Genomic DNA, 18,213 nt, shown 5'->3' with positions numbered 1-18,213 from the left:
TCTTTAAAGGAACAGGCCACCGTTTTTCCTGAGATGTTCTTACCTGAGCTTAGACAAGTTGATACGTACCTGTCTGGTCTTGTGTGTGCTCGTGGAAGAGCTTGGTCGCTTCTAACTTCGCCTCGTTTGGAGCTATAAGAATATGCTGGGTGAGGCTAAATGCTAATGTCTATGGTCGTTTGGCATGACTGAGGGCACGCAAAACGACCAGACAGGTGCGCATGAACTCGTCTAAGCTCAGGTAAGAACATCTCAGTATAAACCGGTGAAAACCGGTGGCCTGTTCCTTTAAGACCCACAATTATTGAGAAGCTATAAAATATGAATGCTATCCCTAAACCCTCTCGCCCTTTATTGCCAGTACTCTTTGTTTATATTTACAGATCACTACTTAAACCTCCAATTACCAGATTCATAAATGGAAAAAAAAAACATTCTGAGCATTTTGAATGACATGTGAAGTTTTATTGTAATTTCAGAGAATGTGTAGGGTATTCCTGAGTCATGAGACACAGCTACAAGTACACTTGAAGATCCAAATCCACTTGAAGTAAACAGCTATATTCCCTGAGGTACTTTCCATAAGATGACATTATTTAAACGGCTTGACATAGTACCATCGCATGTTGCAGCATTAACACAGTACAACATTAATTCCCTTTTTTCTGAATGGCATTATACACAAATGTCTTGATGTAGGACTTTGTAACCTTGCCTTCACCAGATGTTTCTAATAATTTCACCTCAACAAACTTGCAAGTAGATAAAAAAAACAATGACTTCACAGACTCCTAGCACTTTACAAAAGATTTGCACATTATCGCAAAATTTACATTCACTATAATGGTATGGTAGTGGTCACCTGATTCACAGTCACTATCAAAATACAACGTTTACATTGCCAGCATTGTTGCAGTAAACGTCCCCAATGCCAATTGAAACCCAACTCTAGAGTAAAAAACATACGTTCTAGCAAGCATTTGTGCTAAAATCTGGAATGATGAACTCTGACCTTGATTTGCTATGGTGATCTGGAGGTCTGTTTCATTTGTCCGCTGATTTTGGCCTAAAGTACAGTTTTTTAGTGAGCATTGAAGCGAAGCAAGGCACCTGCTTCTTCCCAATGGAATTGCGGTCATTGCTGTTGCCCACACTCCTGATCGAGACCTTTCTGTTGACCAGAGTGAGTAACTCCGTGAATTCAAGAGACTCCCCGTAGTTTTGAAGCAGCTCACAAAGATCTTGAATATACCAAGATCCATTCACGGTCTCACGATGGGAATAATAACCTTCCGAGAGTAGCAGAAGAAAATTAGAACAGTTCAAATGTCTAAATAAAAGAAAGACCAAAACTGGTCTAACCTTCAGCCACAGAGTAGCACATAATGAAGTCAGCTCCAGCAGGCAAGGTGTGCATCGCACTGGCATCGACAACCACTTCATTGATCTTCATCTCACTGTCCACGTCATCACAAGGTTTCACAGGGTTGTCATGTTTGTCTCCACGACACGCCTGCCAACGTAACAAGAAAAATATAAGCTCCATGGGAATTGGAATGGCAACCCAAGATGTGTCATTTGAACCGACCTGTAATATGAAGATTTTAGGTTTTCCTACTAGACTCGGACACTTGTCACCTTTGAACAAAGCAGTGATGTCTTGAATGTTAATCTTGCCATCGTATGCATAAATCTGATCTTGTTCTCCATGGCTTAAAAAGATGAGCATAAAGCAGTCTGCATCCGCATGACTGGACTGTGCAGCTGTTGGAATAAGTTAAACATTTCTTAGAGCAGGTCTGAAATAATGCACAGACGTACTGTATAATGTGTGTATACCTTCACTGAGCACATCCCAGATTTCCATCTGTTTGTAATTCTCATACACCTTGACTTCAAAATTTAAGGCTTTCAGCCTAGTAAAAAAAAATAATAATCAAAAACATACCACAGATTTAGTCTCAGATAAATGATCTTTTTAGGCACTTACCTTCTTTCTAAATTAAAACGGTCGCTATTAGTTCCATATCTTATTGGCATTCCCAGGCGCCAGAAGAAGTGCTCTTGATTAAAAATAATTGCAAGTCCACGTCGTTTACTGTTCATTTTGTATTCTTCAGCAGGATCCAATGGGGAAATTCTGCAAGAAGCCCAAGAATTGCACATAATCACTCACTATCAACCTTCATGAAATTGAATAACACAAAGTTTTACCTGAAAGCAGAGTCCGTCTCTGTTATATTCTTTGTGCATGCTTTAAAAAAACACATTGAAATAAATTAAACAGCTATTGGTACTATAGGCATTCACTTATAAAATATAAACAAAAGATTATTCTGTGTAACACAGCACTGTAGAGCACCATAGAATTAGCTATCAGGGCTTTTTTGTTGCTCTTGTGCTTTTTGTTTAGCATTACAACCATGGTGCATGAATTGCTGGTATGGGGTCAAGCAGCCTTTGTCTCAACAGCTTAGAGTCCTCATGGCATTCAAAAGCCAGTTGACAGCTGGAGAAAGATGGCAAAGGCTGCGAAAAGAAGGGCAATACCTGCTTGCCACACCCAGCTGATAATGCATGATAGGGGCATTCAAAGGCAGAGCTGTTCTGTGGGGAATCATGACAACTAGTTCAGAGTCAAAGCTCACACGTCTTGTATAAATTATGAAGTTGTTGGTAAAGCTGGTAAAGAAGCCTATTGTTTGAAGGTTTTGTTGGAAGATCCCCTTTATAACCATGAATAGACCTGTCACAATAACAAAATCTGAAGTCTGATATACCAAGGTAGGAAAATAAAGTACACAATTATTGAAGAACTATTTATGCCAAAGAAACAAAAAAAAAATGAAAAAATAAAAAAATGACTTAATCATATCTTAGAATACCACACATGTAGCCTAATAAATATGAAATACAATGAAACACAATGATGCGAGTAAAAAAAAGAAAGAAAAAAAAATGTACAGAGCCCACAAAAACTATCTGTTAATATGTTTGTAGTATTTTATGGAGCAATGGGAGTCTTTGAGTCTATGGCAGCAGCATTGACCAGGACTCCGGAGTAGGACAATAAACTTTTACAGGTGCTAAAGACCAGTCCTATCAAACATCCCAATCAGATCTGGCAAACTCTCCGTTGTGCTCAGAGTGGGATAGGTTTCATTTTCACTTCGACATTCCCTTCACTTGTATATAGTTACACAAGTCTTTAAACAATTAACAACATGCTAGCATTAGACAAAACACTCATCTATGCTACACACTTACCAGCACTGTCCGCAAGAGTCGTGCTGTCCATGGCAACACCTCCTGAAAACAAAGAATCACAATTAGCGCTGAAACATCATCGGCTACAGCTGGCACAATTAAAATGTAGCTTATGTGAGAAATAAACACATAGGTATCGGAGATAACCTTCTGGAGTACATTATAGGCTACTGTGTGTAGTAAGTTCCGTCACTCATCTCATAATCACACGATAACATAAAATTAAAAATGTTAAAACATGTATATTACCTCTTTTCCTACTGTCTTTTTCAATCAAGTCGGACATCGCCACCGAAACCTTTTCACTACAGAGTCAGTGATTAAAAACAAAGTTGCTTCGTCAAAAACTAACGAGGGTGCCACACTCATGTCCCGCCCTGCAACTGGATTGGACGCGCACTTTCATCGCAACACGTGATTGGGTGAAATGCATGTCAATAATAAGCAACAATTGCCAGAGGGCTTCCGTGTTTGCTCACTGCTTTACTTTACTACCGTGGAATGCTTCATATTATACTGACCTTTGATAATACCACCTTCACTTCAGATTAAACATTTATAGTACATTTAATAATGCTAGTTATATATATCAACAAAGTGAAAAAATACCCTCATGGTTCCATTTCAAAGAGTCAGATTTGAAAACCTATTTGGAGCTCTCTTGAGAAAATGAATGTAAAATGTAAAAAAAAATAAGAAAAAAAAATACCTAAGTCCATTAACTGTCTTGAATAATACAATCTTACTATTTTGAATTAGCAGATCCATGTTTTTGTTGTTTCGTGTTTACTGATTGTATAATACATGAGCATATTGCATATACGTGCATGATTTTGCACTGACATTTAATAGTCAATTACCAAAAAAACAAACCTACTGTGGAATGCCGTGGAGTTACTGCCATGAATGTATTATATTCATTTACAACATACTATCACTTATGAGTAGGCCATCAATATATTTTGCAAACACAGTGAAACAATTTTACACCACACTGTTACACAATTCATTTTTATTTAGTTTGACTATCCATAAATACACCATTTGTTTTACATAATACAAACTATTTAGTTTAAAATGAACTCAAAAGTGTTTCCTTTAAGAAGGCATAAGTTCACTAACAGTGTTCTGGGTCCTGAGATATTAGTTAGTTAGTAGAAAGTAGAGCCGTTTTTGTTTTACAGCTCCTTCTTCATTTCATAATGACACACACAGGACTCTCGTTGGCTGTCGAGGTATGGCTTACAGCCCAAGTGCATGACAGCGTCAAAGAGTAAAGTCACAGCTGACTCACAAGCTGAGGAGAAAGAGAAAGACATTAATAACGCATTGATAAGTAGATAACACTGCAGATCGTGTCTTCCAACTTTTTCGTTTCCAGAGTACAGATTGTGAAACACACATAGAACATATGAATGTTTTTATATTGTGGAAAAAAATGTGTGAACTAATTTCAAATCACCATAAGAAAATAAAATACCAAAATGACTCTGTTGTATTGGCCCTTTTAGCATCAATTACAGCTTGGAGTCTTTTGTGGTAGTTGTGGAGAAGGTTTCCCTATATAATTTAATGGTAAAGCGGCCCATTCTTCTTGTCAAAAAGCCTCCAGTTCCTGTAAGTTCCTGGGCTGTTTTGCATGTGTCAGAGCCACCTCCATATTTCACAGTAGGTATGGTGCACTTTTCATCACAGTCCATCATGAAAAGTGCACCATACCTGCTGTGAAATATGGAGGTGGTTCACTGATGCCACTGGCTCCAATAGAATAAAGTGTAGGTCCCATTAGTGGCCATCTCAGTCCCCTGACCTCAATGTCATTGTGCCAGACAGCCCAGAAATGTACAGGAACTGGAGGCTTTTTGCCAAGAAGAATGGGCCGCTTTGCCATTAGATTATATACAGAACCTTCTCCACAACTGACGGAGGCTGCAAATTAGCCGATGGCTAGACGGTAGACGCCTTATGTACATAACATCGATCGAGTTGGCAGTGTTTGCTTGTAATGTCCCTGTCAAATAAACAAATAAACAAAATAAAAAAACTACCACTAAAGACTCCAAGGTGTCGCTAAAGGGGGAAATACACAGTATTCGGAACTGGAGTGTGTAAACTTTTCAAAAGAGTAATTTTGGTATTTTATTAGTCTGTACAATAAGACTGTAAAGTAACATGTGCAATAACCCCCCTTGCAAAACTACATGCAATAATCTCTGTACCAGCATCACTTATTGACAACCTGTACCAGGACAGTAACTTTACACCCTGATATTCTACTTATATAACCTGTTTTTTTATCCTATTGCTATTTATTATTATTCCCTTATTGTTATAACTCTGCCCCCAAAGATTTTTGCTTTACTTATTGTACATAAGATACCTCGTTTTTTACTATTTACATTTACTGTATTTTTGCACACTCTGAGTGATCTTATTGCCGATTGTGTGAATTTCTCCGTTGTGAGATCAATAAAGGATTATCTTATCTTATAAGTGCAAACACATTTTTTTTTGTTTTTACAATAAATGGTTTCACAACATCACTGACCATGAGTGGTGTTTTCATTCATATTCTTTGAGAAATGGCCAAAAAAAAAATACAAAAAAATCCATAAGGGTGTGTAAAGTTATTGGCACAACTGTATCTTTCGCCAACCTGCAATTGACACATTTCATGTCAAACATGTTACATGTTCTTTCCTGTCATGTAAATCTTGAATAAAATCCAATCTATATTTCCATCTATGTCTTCAAATGACTGAGTTTGATGTTGTATATATATGAAGAATGTCATAATTGCTGAGGAAGGGAAGACAAATTCTGAATAAAAGCCCTGGCCCTCTTGTGGGCATAGCGTAACATTACAACTGCCATTTATACACCATGCAATGGATCTCAATCAGCCAATAGAGAGACAATAAAACCTATAGATGATGCATGAGATCTCGGCTTGCTGCAAGATTTATTTTGTGTGTTGTTTTCCTGAGAATTGCATTACCTTGAACACTCTGGGCTAGTCCAAGAGTTCGTTGCACATTTCTGCAGATGGTCTCAAGACAATCTTGAAACTGCTCATCACAGTCTCGCTTCTCCTGACCACAGGTGTCATAGCAGCGATCATGCTGGTTGCAACATTTAGTCATGGATGGGATCCCAATGTCAAACTAAAGGGGAGAAATGTGAAGCAATTCTGTTTGAGGCCCAAACTGTAACATAGTTGCACTATGATAAAAATGTAGCAAATCAAAGTGGATTTGAGTTTACCTGGAATCCAAACAGAGGGGACCCACATCCATTGGGGGGTGGCTGCTTGTAACCAGGGCGAGGCTCTGGCTTGTACCCTGTGAGAGAGGAGCAAAGGTGGTGAGGTCTTTATGTTTTCTACCGTTATCTTGTGCTCAGATAACACTGAATAGAACATCTATGCCACTTTGGCCATGGTAATGGTTCATTTTAGAGAGATGTTTTTAAAATATCTAAAACAAGGCATGGAGAGAACATAATGTGTTCACCATCTTGGCATAAACATCTAGTCTAAACAAAGTCTTACCATCACTACACCTGTAGTGGCACAAGCCGTCATCGCCCCCAAACAGATCCAGGGCAGCGTTTAAGACCGAGTCAATCTTGTGTATGCCGTTGCGGATAGTTTTTAGAGTCATTCTCCAGTCTGGAGTCTCTGGTTCTTGTTTGAAAGCAGACGCATACTGTGCACACGCGATGACAAACAAGCCCTGAACCAAAACACAAATATACTTGCGGTAGAGCATAGTCTTGTTGACGTGGAAGTATCACACGCTTCCCAGAGAAAGGTGAATTAAATGGTCCGCTTAAATGCCTCTGAAGGCATCTCAGCTGTTAATTCATCTGTGTCTCATTTGTTTCCACAATACACCAACGCAGCGCGAGCCAAAGCTTTTACCCATTTACCTGGCGACGTATGAGCAGGATTTCATTTCCGGGATTCAAGCTGTCATGTGATCGTTGACGTTGACAAATCAAAAAGAAGCAAACGAAAGACTAATAAATTATTTCTCAGTGTTGTGACGCTTGTGCTTGCTACAAATAATAACAAAACGGCTTGTTATTGTAAATATTACTTTATTTAAATAATTATTCAAGCATTGATTAAAATGTTCCTTCGTTGATATTAAAATAACTCCATGACATTGCAAGAACATTCGGAAATATAAACAATTTCAACATATTCAAAAGTCCAGTGTACACTTAACACATTTTAAAGTGGACATAAAATGTCTTCATTCACGAGGAAGCTACAGATCATTCAAGTTAGTGCCAGGGGGACTGATATGGAAAGTCCACCTTAATATAAATATATCTGTTAGACCTATACGGTGTGTACTTTCTGATCAATTTAAAGTGTTTGAGGCATTAGGAATAACCTCAAATTAGGCAAAGATTTACACAATCCTTAACTTCCCATTGGTTGATGCACATTCGATAATCCTCTTGTTCATATTTTCAGGAATGCGATGAGGGTGGTAAAATATAAATGAAAATAAAGTTAAAGTACAAAAAAAGTCTACAGTAAATAGTTTCAATAAGATTGAATTAATAATGTCATGTTCTGATGGAAGAATCAATAAAGACAAGTATAAAAAAAATGTCCTTAGGACTACATAAGTTAATTATGTTTCTGCTCCTAAACATAATAAAAACATCTATTTATATACAATTAAATTATTCCGCCGAGTCCAGCTCATCCACCTCTAAAAAGACTATTTAATCTGTCCAGCTCCTTGCAGTTATCCATTGTCATAAGCTCCGCTTTCTTGCGCATTCGATCATCCCTGTAGACCTTAGCAGCATAGAGCAGATCCGTTTCTGATACACATAAAACAAAACAACAGTTTATATATGTTAAGGTATTGCAAGTATTAATGTGAAGGCAATCAAGGGAACTGACTTGTTTGTCGCTCCTTCCAACAATTATTTCTAACATTTGATACATAGTCGTCTTCAACGTTTTTCTCTATTTGATGAAGCGCAGAGCCCTTATATTCAGACTTGAAATCTTTAGTGACATAATAGTCGACGTGTAGGTTTTCCGTGTGCCGCTTTATGGTCTGACCTGTGGACCTGAGAATAGATGCAAAGATGGAAGAGTGTGGTTAGAACAATAACTGTATACATTTATACTCATAACAATGCGTAATAATTAGTACACAAGAATTGAAAATCATTATAGTGCGAAGAAAAAGATCAGTCTTCCTGGTAGAAACCATAGTTTCCCAGGCACTTTACTATGCCTTTTTTACTCACTCACGAATAAAAAATTCAGTAAAAACAATAATAGCAGACCTGTCATTGCCTGGTGGAACTTGACCAAAAATAGCATTATTTCGAACACTACTGTATATACTCACGGTCTAGAGTAGAGACTGTACGGTGGAGGAGAAACCATCATCTGGCTCAGTACCGACACTAAAATTAGAACAAGAATGGGCAGCAGCTGGATGAACATAGAGAAACCACCCTGAGGAAGAAAAACAAGGCATGAAAAAGTTTACTCCAAGCTCTTGTTAGTCATCTAATTTTATGCAAAAGTCCATGCTAACGAGATACTTTCGTACACACATCTGTTTTTTGCAACTGTGACATCAGATCAGACAGAATAGCCCAAATCATTTCAATTAATCACATACACCCACAATGAAATATGGAAGCATGTTTGTTATGTGTTATTTTTTGGTTTTAGCTGCGCATGGGACGCACTTGGACTTTCCAACATGACAACAATCCAAAGCACAAGGCCATGTCGGCCTCTCATTGGCTACAGCAGAATAAAGTGAAGGTTCTGGAGTGACCATCTCAGTCTCAAGGTCTCTGACCTCAATATCATTGAGCCACTCTTGGGAGTGCAGTCCATGCAAGACAGCCCAAGAATTTACAGGAACTGGAGGCTTTTTTCCAAATAAGAATGGTAAGTTTTACCATCCGAGGAAATAAAGAGGCCCATCCACAACTAACACAAAAGAATCCAAACGGTCATTGATGTTTGTTTATTCTCTAACAATGTTAAAGGGGGCAATACACAGTACTAGAACTGGGGCATTTTGGTTTCTTTTGTGATAATGATTTAAAAAGAGTAAACTCAGTTGTTGGCTTTGCACAACCGCTAACTATGAGTGAAAAGAAAAAGAAAAATCTCTGAAAATACCTCCAAATTAAAAAAAAAAAAAATCTATCAGGGTATGTAAACTTTTGAGCACAACTGTATAACAGCTGTACTATGACAAAAAAAAAACACCCAATGGCTGACTGTGTTACATATTGATTCAATACTTTAGATAATTTCCCTAGTATTAAAAGGTGTGTTATTCTTAAAAAATAAAGTGAAAGTAGCACTATATATACTTACATCTCCTCTATCGTTTGTTCTTTCTTGCCCATCTGTGTGCTGACTGTAATTAGATCTGCCATTGGTGAAAGTATGTGGGCTTGCTGTGAACAGAAATCATCAAGTCAATGTTACACTGAGGAGCTCAGACAGAGTTTTGGCAATAAACAGCTGGTTACTAACAAGAAGGGAAGCCGCCACCAAAGAACATATTAAAGAGGTCCTCAGGGGTGATGTCTGCCTCGAAGCCTCTGTGAAAGTCAAAGCCTCCTCCTTGTGAGTGAGTTGGGCTGCTAGGCTCCTCCCCTCCTGACAGGTCATACTGCCGCCGTTTGTCCACATTACTGAGGACTGCATATGCATTACCGATCTCTAAAGAAGCAAAATTATAAGTCAGAATTTGGCAAAAAATATTACATTTGAAGTTTAAAATAATTCATATGTCATTTACTCTTGAAGGCCTCAGTTGCTCCTGGAGCATGGTTTTTGTCCGGATGAAACTTGAGGGCCAGTTTTCTGTAAGCTTTCTTTAACTCATCTTCACTGGCATCTTTACCAACACCCAGAACATCATAGTAGTCTTTACATCTTTTTATTCTGAAACAATTAAAGAACATAACTTTAAATTAATCAGTAATGTCTGTATTAATCTTCAACAAGACTTTTATGATGCAATTTTCTGCTTGAACACCAAAAACCTCATGGGAAAAGAGCGTTATGTTTACTTACAACCAAACAACATGCTGTAATTTCTGGACAAAGTGCGGGTAATTTGTAGATTTTTATGGTCATACTAAATATTGTGCCATGTTATCAACAACAATGCACCTGGGTCCAGAAACACTTGGCTATTTCAAATGACAGAACAGTGAAGTGAGAAAGACGCAATAACCCAAGTTGTGCGTGTGGAGACGATGGAGAGTTCACGCGCTTTTTTTCCCCCGACGTACTATCGCTGTCTTCTGGGGATGAGTCGCTGAACACATGTGGGTTTAAAAAATAATCTAATTATAAGTTCTTAACACAGTTTTCTAAAAGTACCTGGACCTGTAGGCCACTGTTCTCTTGGAATACTTAACAGCGCATAGAGGGAAAAGTCCAGTATTTCCAGTGCTGATGGCGCGCTCAACTGCGCTTTGTAACAACGTGGACACTTGCGGCTTATATAACATTTTTCTTTCCTTTACAAATTGAGTTAGTGCGGCTTATATTCAGGTGTGCTCAAAAGTCTGAAAATGATGGTACATGACAGTGGCGGAGCAGTTAGCGCTCATGCTTCACAGCTAGAAGATCCCAGGTTTGTGTTTGCATGTTCTCCCCGTGTCGGCGTTGGTTTCCTTCTGGTACCCCGGTTTCCCCTATGTATAGGCCAGGGTGAATGAGAATGTTTGAGAGTGTGAGTGTGGGACAACGGATGCAATTTCCCTATATATTTTTTTATACAGAGGGGGATCAGTCTGGACACTCCGCCCCCTTTGGCGGCATCAGAAAAGTAATAACAGCCCGTACAATCAGATTTGTTTTTGTGACACGTGTTGTTCACGAGCAGCATTACTCACGGGACGCGGAAGTCCCTCAACGCCAAACTATGAACAGTAAATGTCCAAAATTACATCAACAGTAGGCGAGTTTTGTGATTCATAAGCCTGCGCGTATATTAACGCAAAACTGCTAATAACAACGCATCAACGGCAGAGCGCCCGCCCTTCACTGATTGGTTTACCTGTTTGCTTGCGTATCTACCGCTGTGGGAAATGAAATTGACGCTGCGGTGACCAGACTCACTTGCTGCTACAGCGGTGAGTCTAGTTCCCAGGCTACATGTTTGTAGCACGCGGTGTAAGAAATGAATTCCCAGTAAGCCTTTGAATTAACTCAGCACATTGTTATTGCTCACCTTTGAACACCCTCCACTTGGTCTTTAGTGAAGCCTTTTGACTCTGGTTCCTGACCTTGTCCTTCTGGCTGTGCACCAGTGCTTTGTGAATGTTCTGTTGGTCTCCTGCGATAAGCACCATTTCCTGCAGCGCTCCCATTTTTTGTCAATGCATCCAACAATGCTGTAAAAGAGGAGGGGGGGTTATCCTAGATTGAACTACACCTCTTTTTCTTTTTTTCTCCTTTTTTTTTTTAACAAAAATGTAAAAGGCGACCAGGAAGCCTGCTCCTCATGGTCATGGTTCACCCTACAGCAGGATTATGGTCCAAAACACAAGTCCGAGCTGTGCCAGAAATATCTTCAGGAAAAAAATGATGGTATGGCTGAAAACATGGAGAGGCCAGAACCAAAGGTTAACCCGATCAAGCTGGTTTGGGATGAAGTGGACAGAAGAGTGAAAGCAAAGCAACAGACAAGTGAAACACATTTATGGGAACTTATGCAACAGATTTGGGAAGAATATTTGATTTCCATTGTAGAAAGAATGCCTCGAGCGTGTTCAACTGTTAAGACAGAATATGCCAAAGGTGCTTATTCAATAATAAGAGAAAAGTGGCGAAACTACAGTATTTTACATTAAACACTCCCTAATCTATCTCATATATATTGACCAGTACATACCACAAATAGAGTTGGATCATCTGTCCTACAGTGGCAATCCTCAAAATATTTTCTCAGACTATTTCTACTACATGTAACGGGGATGAGCCTGTCCTGTCCTGATTGGCACAGTACCCCAGAGTCAACACTCCCATCATCAGAACAGGTTTCACTCTTAAACACCAATACCGCGTCTGTAAACAACTAAGCATTATGTTGCTTGTTCATGTGTCTTTCAGCAAATAACGTACACAGAGCATTAACAAATCGTTATTACACTAAAAAGACAACCTTAAACTCGGGATGGCAACGTCAAAGACAGGTGGATTTAAGCACGATGATGCAAGGCCAATTTCGACCTAGAAGAATGAGTTAAGTTTGAGCGAACTAGATCTTTAAACATCTTTATCTTTTGTGCTTCGGACAACACGCCAGTTTCCCCTTAAATCACAGCATTTAAAACAGTGCCAAGTTGTTATTACTGCTCGAGTTTTTGTTTCAGTTTCAGACCTGACAGGATCTGACATCGACAGGATGCTAGGTTAGCTTGATATTACAGTAGGATTCAACTGGTTAGCATTAACCCGGCTAAAACCTGTGTATCAACAACCAGCATACATCTTACCCTTGGCTCTCTCAGTCGGATACAGCTTATCTGCTTTATTGAGGAACTTCAAGGCTTTCTCTTTGTCGCCTGCTTCGAGCGCAGTCGTCGCTATTTTAATACATTTTTCGGCTTCGTCTCTGTTGCTTTCCATCTTCTCTCTGTAGTCCTCCTCCGTCCTCCCCCTCCTCCTCCTCCTCCTTCTTCTTCTTCGTCGTCATGAATTTCCGGTAGACCTAACACCTGAAAGCGCGCTGCTGCCCCCTTTCAATTAACTTGAGTATTACATCTCAAGTCAATATTATACTGTATTTTTAAATATAACAAGCCAGTTTCTAATCGAAACCTTACGTTTCGAAATTCAACAAAGATGAAGCTCAGAATAGGTCATAATAAAGAAAAGTCTGGCTTTGTGATCTCTTTTTGATTTTTCTGGGTTTATAGTACAAATAAAGAGTAACGTTACTTTGAAATAATTTTACTCCAATACAAGTTAAAATGAAACAAAATAATCATAAAATCACAATTTCCAAAAAAAATATAAAAATGTATTTTAAAATATATTTCTGAAGAAAAAGGGTTCGGAAACAGGAACTACATATATATTAGGTCGACATGTATCTTTTGTAACTTTAAAATTTACTCACATTGGCACAAGTTTTTTTTTTTTTTACTGAAGGGTTAAGATAGTCCATTACAATATTATTCAAGTAGAAGTAAAAAGTACCAAATGACAACTACTCTAAAAAGTACAGTTTCTCCAAAATGTTACTCAAGTACTTGTACTTAAGTAAATGTAACCGAGTACTAACCACCTCTGAATAAAACACTTGTATTGACAAAAAACATCCATATTTAATATATCAGTAGATTCCTTAGGTCTACATACAGTATTTCCAACAGCACATGTCGAAATGTTTCTGTTCGCAAAGATGTTTGGTTTCCTCCATAGATTTAATACATTTTCTCTCATCAGAATCAGCTGATCTCACGTGGTCAGCAAACGTCAAAGTAATCACAGATGCCGATTCAGAAAGTGTTTCATCTGACATGGATTTCGAAATGTGACTTTCTACATTATTAAAAATCAAATCACCGGGTTTTAGAATGAACATGGAAGTTTGTCAAAATTGTTTGCCTTTTTTATTCCAAAAAGTAGTGTCAGCTGGATTTTCACGCACACACACACACACACACACACACACACACAATATAAAATGTCATGATTACACAAGCTTTACACTTTTTCTACAAAAGTTTTATTTTTTTTGATTTTACATATTTTTTTAAGGTTGCACACAACTCGTTATGCATACATGATATCATTTAAACGCAATGTGATCCTTTACACAGCTCAAACTCAAGCTGGGGTACGTGAAGGAGGAAGTTTGGCCGTAAACGTGCCCATTGTGTTGAGCGCAGCATGGATGCGGAAGTGTAACCTTGACTCCATGTTGTAATCTTTGTAATTCGTCCTGTGCAATTGAGCAGGCAGTAATAATGTCAACATACAATAAATGTTCACATTTATTTTTATGATGATTTAAAGGCACTTACTTGACATTTTGCATGATCTCAATAGCTTTGTCAAAGTCTCCTCGTTGCTTGTATAATAGGCCCAGTTCATACATGGTATATGGCACGAGGTAGTTGTTGAACTTTATATCACTTTCACTGCAATAAACAAAATTTGACTAATTAAATTTACTGTTAATAATGCTGTGCTATTCTTTAAATAGGTGAATAATTAGAAATGGAGCCCATGACTAACCTTGATATGACCTGATTGAAGCACTGCTCAGCCTGGGCCAGGAGGCCCAGTTCTCTGAGGCACAAACCTTTCAACAGCTGCACCACACACTGGTCATCCAAGTGGTGCTCTGTTGGAGCTAGACACACAAAACAGCACATGTTAGTAGCCAGTCAAACTATTCAAGCATAGGGCATCTTGTTGCTCTTACTTTCAGAGTCTTTCAGCTTTTGCTCTGCTGTGTTCAAGGTGGTCAGGATGCTTTCAGTGAGCTCTGGTCTTTTCCCCACTACTGTAAATCCATTCCAAACATACATCATTTCCTGTGTAGAATGTTTAAATTCAGATTAAATTATCATCATTGGCGTAAATGTTAATGATTTTTTGGTCATGTTTTTCCTCACCAAAGCAGGGACAACTAGTTCCATGGGGCTAGAAGCGTTGTATCGATCTGCTTTCTTTGCTGCAAACTTCTCTGTTGGAATGGACTTGCCGGCAATTCTCAACCGGAGTCCGTCCACCTGCCTACAAAGCACATCCACATTAGCAGTGTTCTCATTAATCACCACTTTCCCTTTAGCTCTGTATACCTGAATAATTCCACCACATTTTCTCCCATTTTAGTTACTTCCTCCTCTGGGAGCATACTCAAGATGGCCGCTTTCTGAAATGTATAGATAGCCTACAAGCAAAGGCAACATGATTTAAGTCAAACTGATTCAAATTATACGGAAACAAACAAACAAACAAACAAATACCTGAGACCATTTGCTCTCTTTACATAACAGATCAGCATAACGGTACGCCTCCATCCAGTTCTGCTCAAAGCAGTAGGCCCACATAAGCTCCCAGTAACACAGGTGATGGATCTGACGCCACTCCTCTTGAGCAGCTATACAGGCCAAAAACTTCTCCTGGGCCTGAATGAGAAACCAGGGTTGTCACTCTAGTAACTCTTGCAAAAAACACATTCGATATACAGAATAAGCAATACTTACAAGAGTGAAATCTCCTTTGAGCAATGCAATTCTTGCCTTGTAGAAAAGTATGAGTGCCCCCTGTCGGTTACATTACAGTGATTACACACATTTCACCCATAACACTGCTCAAATGTCTTTTTGTTTTGTGATTGCAGCACCATGAGGGATCATTGGTCCAAAACATTTTTACCACCAGTGTAATTTGCAGGACAAAATTCAATATCAGTGGGTGTGTGTGTGTTTGTGTCATTGATTTCTCAGTATACAATCACAATGTTTTGGAAATGGTTGCCTTTAATAGCTTACATTAGGGAATTTCTTGGCATAAGGTTCAAGCAAAGATTCCGATTCTGTGAGGTTGCCTTCACCAGTCCCTGTATAAAAAACACATTCTTTGAGCTAGTTTTAAGAAATGTTTTTCAATATCATTAATATACGTCACTGTGCATCACGGTCTTACCAAGAATGACAGTGATGTACAAGTGAAACATCATCAGAGTGAGGGTGCAGAGGATGGAGCGCAGGCTGTTGCTGGCCGCCCCCTCCCTCAGTTCGGACAGACCAAGCTCCTGCATAAAGACGACAAACTTAGTAACATTTAGCCATAACTATCAGTGTTCAAACACACTCATGGCACCGACCCGGTCGCCTGAGAAGCCCAGAAACTCCATCAGTCTGAGGACTCGAGATGGAAGTAAGGACAGCATCTGAGAAAAGACATTTGCAAAGGACTGGGCATGTAGGCTTTGCATTTAGAAGTAATTATCATTTCAACTTACCAGATTGAATGATCCTATCCCCATACTGACGCCACTCTTGAAATGAACGTGTGTACTCTCCAGCTTTTCCATGTCTTTTCTCGCGCTTATCATGGCCTGACAGTCTCTGCAAAGAAGAGCAAAATAGATGGCTATTTTTAATACCCTGTAGATACGGGAATGCGATTGTCAAAACAAGAGGGAGACAACACGCACTTATAAATCTGATAACTGTTTCGTATCCTCATTCCTCCTTTGATGAAGCTGATTAAACTCTCGTCCAAAAATGTCAGCGATGCCTTCTGGAGCAGAACCTCAGCATAGCACAATTCTGCATGCAACTCTTCTGTGAAAGGAGGTGGATGGTTAAAACGGAAACTCGGAACAGAGAACACATTCACACCACCATTATTTGCGTAACATGGTCAGAGGATATTAGATGATTAGACAGGCTGTTTCAAATAATGGTGGCGTGAAGACAGGTATGATTAAATTTAAAGGTTCGACATTATAAACTTGCCTTCTGTCAAGTTGTCAGATGGTTGTCTGTACCAAAAGTTTGTGAAAGTCTCAACTAATCCGGTTTTCTTCCGGAAACTAAACCAAAACGCAATTAAATTAAGAGATTGTCCAACATTTAAAACAATTTGTGCAGGAAATATTCTGTGGATGTGAAGGTATGTGACGTACCGCTGACATGTCTGCAAGGCTTCTCTCAAAGATGTCATAGCAATGTCCATATCTTTAGCTTCAAAGGTCATGCCTGCCTGCATCACCAGGATACTGCTATAGCCCATGGCATGATACATGCTCTGTTCCTTCCTGTGAGAAAACATTCATTAAAATGTGCACAAACCCAACCATGTCAGTGTATAATGGTACTTGCCATGGTTTTAAAAGAGCCAAAGCATCAGCAAAGCGATTGTTGAGAAAGAATTCCAGAGCATTGGAGCATTCCTTCAAAGCCGTCACCAGGTCCATTTGCGTTTTTCTACATAAACAAGGGACAATATAAAAATAATAATAATAATTTAAAAAAAAAACAGACATAAAAGGGCTGAGGACTGATGGCTTTGGCAAATAGAAATAAGCCGTCTTTGATGACCTCAAGTCTGTATTTCACATTTTACAGCAATATTGTCATATAGAACTAGTAGCCTAATACTCACTTTCCATTTTCAGAATTTGTAAGGTCCACCTGAAAAGCAAAAGTGCAAAATTAATGGTCTTCATTCTTTTATATATCATTTTAAGAGGAACTTCAACTGCAAAATAACAACACACACATCCTACCTGCTCTAATGATGAATCCACTTTGGTCTCCATTTATGGCTCAGGTCTAATAATAATAATAATAGTAACAATATCTAAAAAAAATAATGATAATAAATAACAGAAGAATCAATCAGTGTCTTCCAGACTCCAAAGCCCTAGCTGGTTCCAGTCAGGAGAGGACAGGCATTGAGATTGTACCAACATTTATAAGGTGAAATCTTGGGAGTGGCCAAATGCTCATCAGCCAGCCCTCAGACAGATCCCTTTCAATACAGGGCTTCATTGTTTTCCTTGACTTGGACTGTCATTTTGCTGAACAACCGCTGTGTCTAATATTTAAGCCTACTTAGGTAACACTCCTAAATGGAGGTTTTGTTAAGCAATTTGCTATGCACATTTGTCACCTTGAGTGGAAAAACTCAAAATAATGTAGGCTACTTTAATTAATAACTCTAACTTACCAGTGCCCCCATGTAAAGCGCTTTGTGACGCACTCCCGTGGCTGAGAGACACTTAATTACGATCAGCTGGGTCGTTATGATATTTGTCACGTTTAGCGACATCTAGCGGTAAATAGATGTAACGGCGCTCAATGAATCCCAAAAAGCCTAAATAAATGTTTAAACACTAATTATTTAAATAGTATATAAAAAGTAATGCTATATAATGTATAGCGTAG

At 38.8% G+C, this 18,213-nt stretch overlaps 4 protein-coding genes across 4 annotated transcripts; all 4 read right to left on the bottom strand.

Annotated features, from left to right (window-relative positions):
- Positions 1–462: 462 nt before the first annotated feature.
- On the bottom strand, positions 463–3,637 carry LOC306961187 (caspase-6-like). Its single transcript, XM_079553819.1, has 8 exons — positions 3,517–3,637; positions 3,268–3,309; positions 2,215–2,254; positions 1,991–2,140; positions 1,840–1,916; positions 1,589–1,764; positions 1,363–1,513; positions 463–1,289 (listed from the first exon to the last, which is right to left on the bottom strand). Exons 1-8 carry the CDS (start codon positions 3,551–3,553, stop codon positions 1,045–1,047), a joined length of 918 nt encoding a protein of 305 aa, XP_079409945.1. The 5' UTR covers positions 3,554–3,637; the 3' UTR covers positions 463–1,044.
- A 784-nt stretch (positions 3,638–4,421) lies between these two features.
- Positions 4,422–7,184, bottom strand: pla2g12a (phospholipase A2, group XIIA). The gene is made up of 4 exons (XM_079553820.1): positions 6,818–7,184; positions 6,532–6,608; positions 6,266–6,431; positions 4,422–4,564 (listed from the first exon to the last, which is right to left on the bottom strand). The coding sequence occupies exons 1-4, from the start codon at positions 7,035–7,037 to the stop codon at positions 4,446–4,448; spliced, it is 582 nt and encodes a 193-aa protein (XP_079409946.1). The 5' UTR covers positions 7,038–7,184; the 3' UTR covers positions 4,422–4,445.
- Positions 7,185–7,388: 204 nt separating this feature from the next.
- dnajb14 (DnaJ heat shock protein family (Hsp40) member B14) lies at positions 7,389–12,978 on the bottom strand. The gene is made up of 8 exons (XM_079554451.1): positions 12,793–12,978; positions 11,526–11,688; positions 10,080–10,225; positions 9,812–10,000; positions 9,650–9,732; positions 8,655–8,764; positions 8,195–8,367; positions 7,389–8,112 (listed from the first exon to the last, which is right to left on the bottom strand). Exons 1-8 carry the CDS (start codon positions 12,923–12,925, stop codon positions 7,988–7,990), a joined length of 1,122 nt encoding a protein of 373 aa, XP_079410577.1. The 5' UTR covers positions 12,926–12,978; the 3' UTR covers positions 7,389–7,987.
- A 1,130-nt stretch (positions 12,979–14,108) lies between these two features.
- On the bottom strand, positions 14,109–17,240 carry LOC306960684 (tetratricopeptide repeat protein 39B-like; the record flags this gene model as incomplete). Its single annotated transcript, XM_079553160.1, has 16 exons — positions 14,109–14,246; positions 14,329–14,445; positions 14,543–14,660; positions 14,733–14,844; positions 14,926–15,046; positions 15,112–15,203; positions 15,280–15,441; positions 15,520–15,579; positions 15,808–15,875; positions 15,962–16,070; positions 16,143–16,208; positions 16,281–16,386; positions 16,476–16,605; positions 16,780–16,856; positions 16,950–17,077; positions 17,142–17,240. 16 exons carry the CDS (start codon positions 17,238–17,240, stop codon positions 14,132–14,134), a joined length of 1,680 nt encoding a protein of 559 aa, XP_079409286.1. The 3' UTR covers positions 14,109–14,131.
- Between the last annotated feature and the right edge of the window lie 973 nt (positions 17,241–18,213).

This window comes from Gobius niger, assembly GCF_951799975.1.
Source record: "Gobius niger genome assembly, chromosome: 3".
In the NCBI taxonomy this organism is placed as follows: Eukaryota; Metazoa; Chordata; class Actinopteri; order Gobiiformes; family Gobiidae; genus Gobius; species Gobius niger.
This window is presented reverse-complemented; position numbering and strand designations above follow the sequence as displayed.

Bases quoted from the DNA above. Each gene is read 5' to 3' on its own strand.
- pla2g12a (XM_079553820.1), bottom strand. From the start codon at position 7,037: ATGCTCTACCGCAAGTATATTTGTGTTTTGGTTCAGGGCTTGTTTGTC. The intron at 6,609-6,817 runs GTAAGACTTTGT...CCTCTCTCACAG, and splicing joins CCACTACAGGTGTAGTGATG to GGTACAAGCCAGAGCCTCGC. The intron at 4,565-6,265 runs GTAATGCAATTC...CTTTCTCCTCAG, and splicing joins ACTAGCCCAGAGTGTTCAAG to CTTGTGAGTCAGCTGTGACT.
- dnajb14 (XM_079554451.1), bottom strand. From the start codon at position 12,925: ATGGAAAGCAACAGAGACGAAGCCGAAAAATGTATTAAAATAGCGACG. The intron at 10,226-11,525 runs GTGAGCAATAAC...TAATTGTTTCAG, and splicing joins CAAGTGGAGGGTGTTCAAAG to AATAAAAAGATGTAAAGACT. The intron at 8,368-8,654 runs GTGAGTATATAC...ATCTATTCTCAG, and splicing joins TACAGTCTCTACTCTAGACC to GTCCACAGGTCAGACCATAA.
- LOC306961187 (XM_079553819.1), bottom strand. From the start codon at position 3,553: ATGTCCGACTTGATTGAAAAAGACAGTAGGAAAAGAG. The intron at 2,255-3,267 runs GTAAGTGTGTAG...GTTTTTTTAAAG, and splicing joins GACTCTTGCGGACAGTGCTG to CATGCACAAAGAATATAACA. The intron at 2,141-2,214 runs GTAAAACTTTGT...GGCTTCTTGCAG, and splicing joins GAGACGGACTCTGCTTTCAG to AATTTCCCCATTGGATCCTG.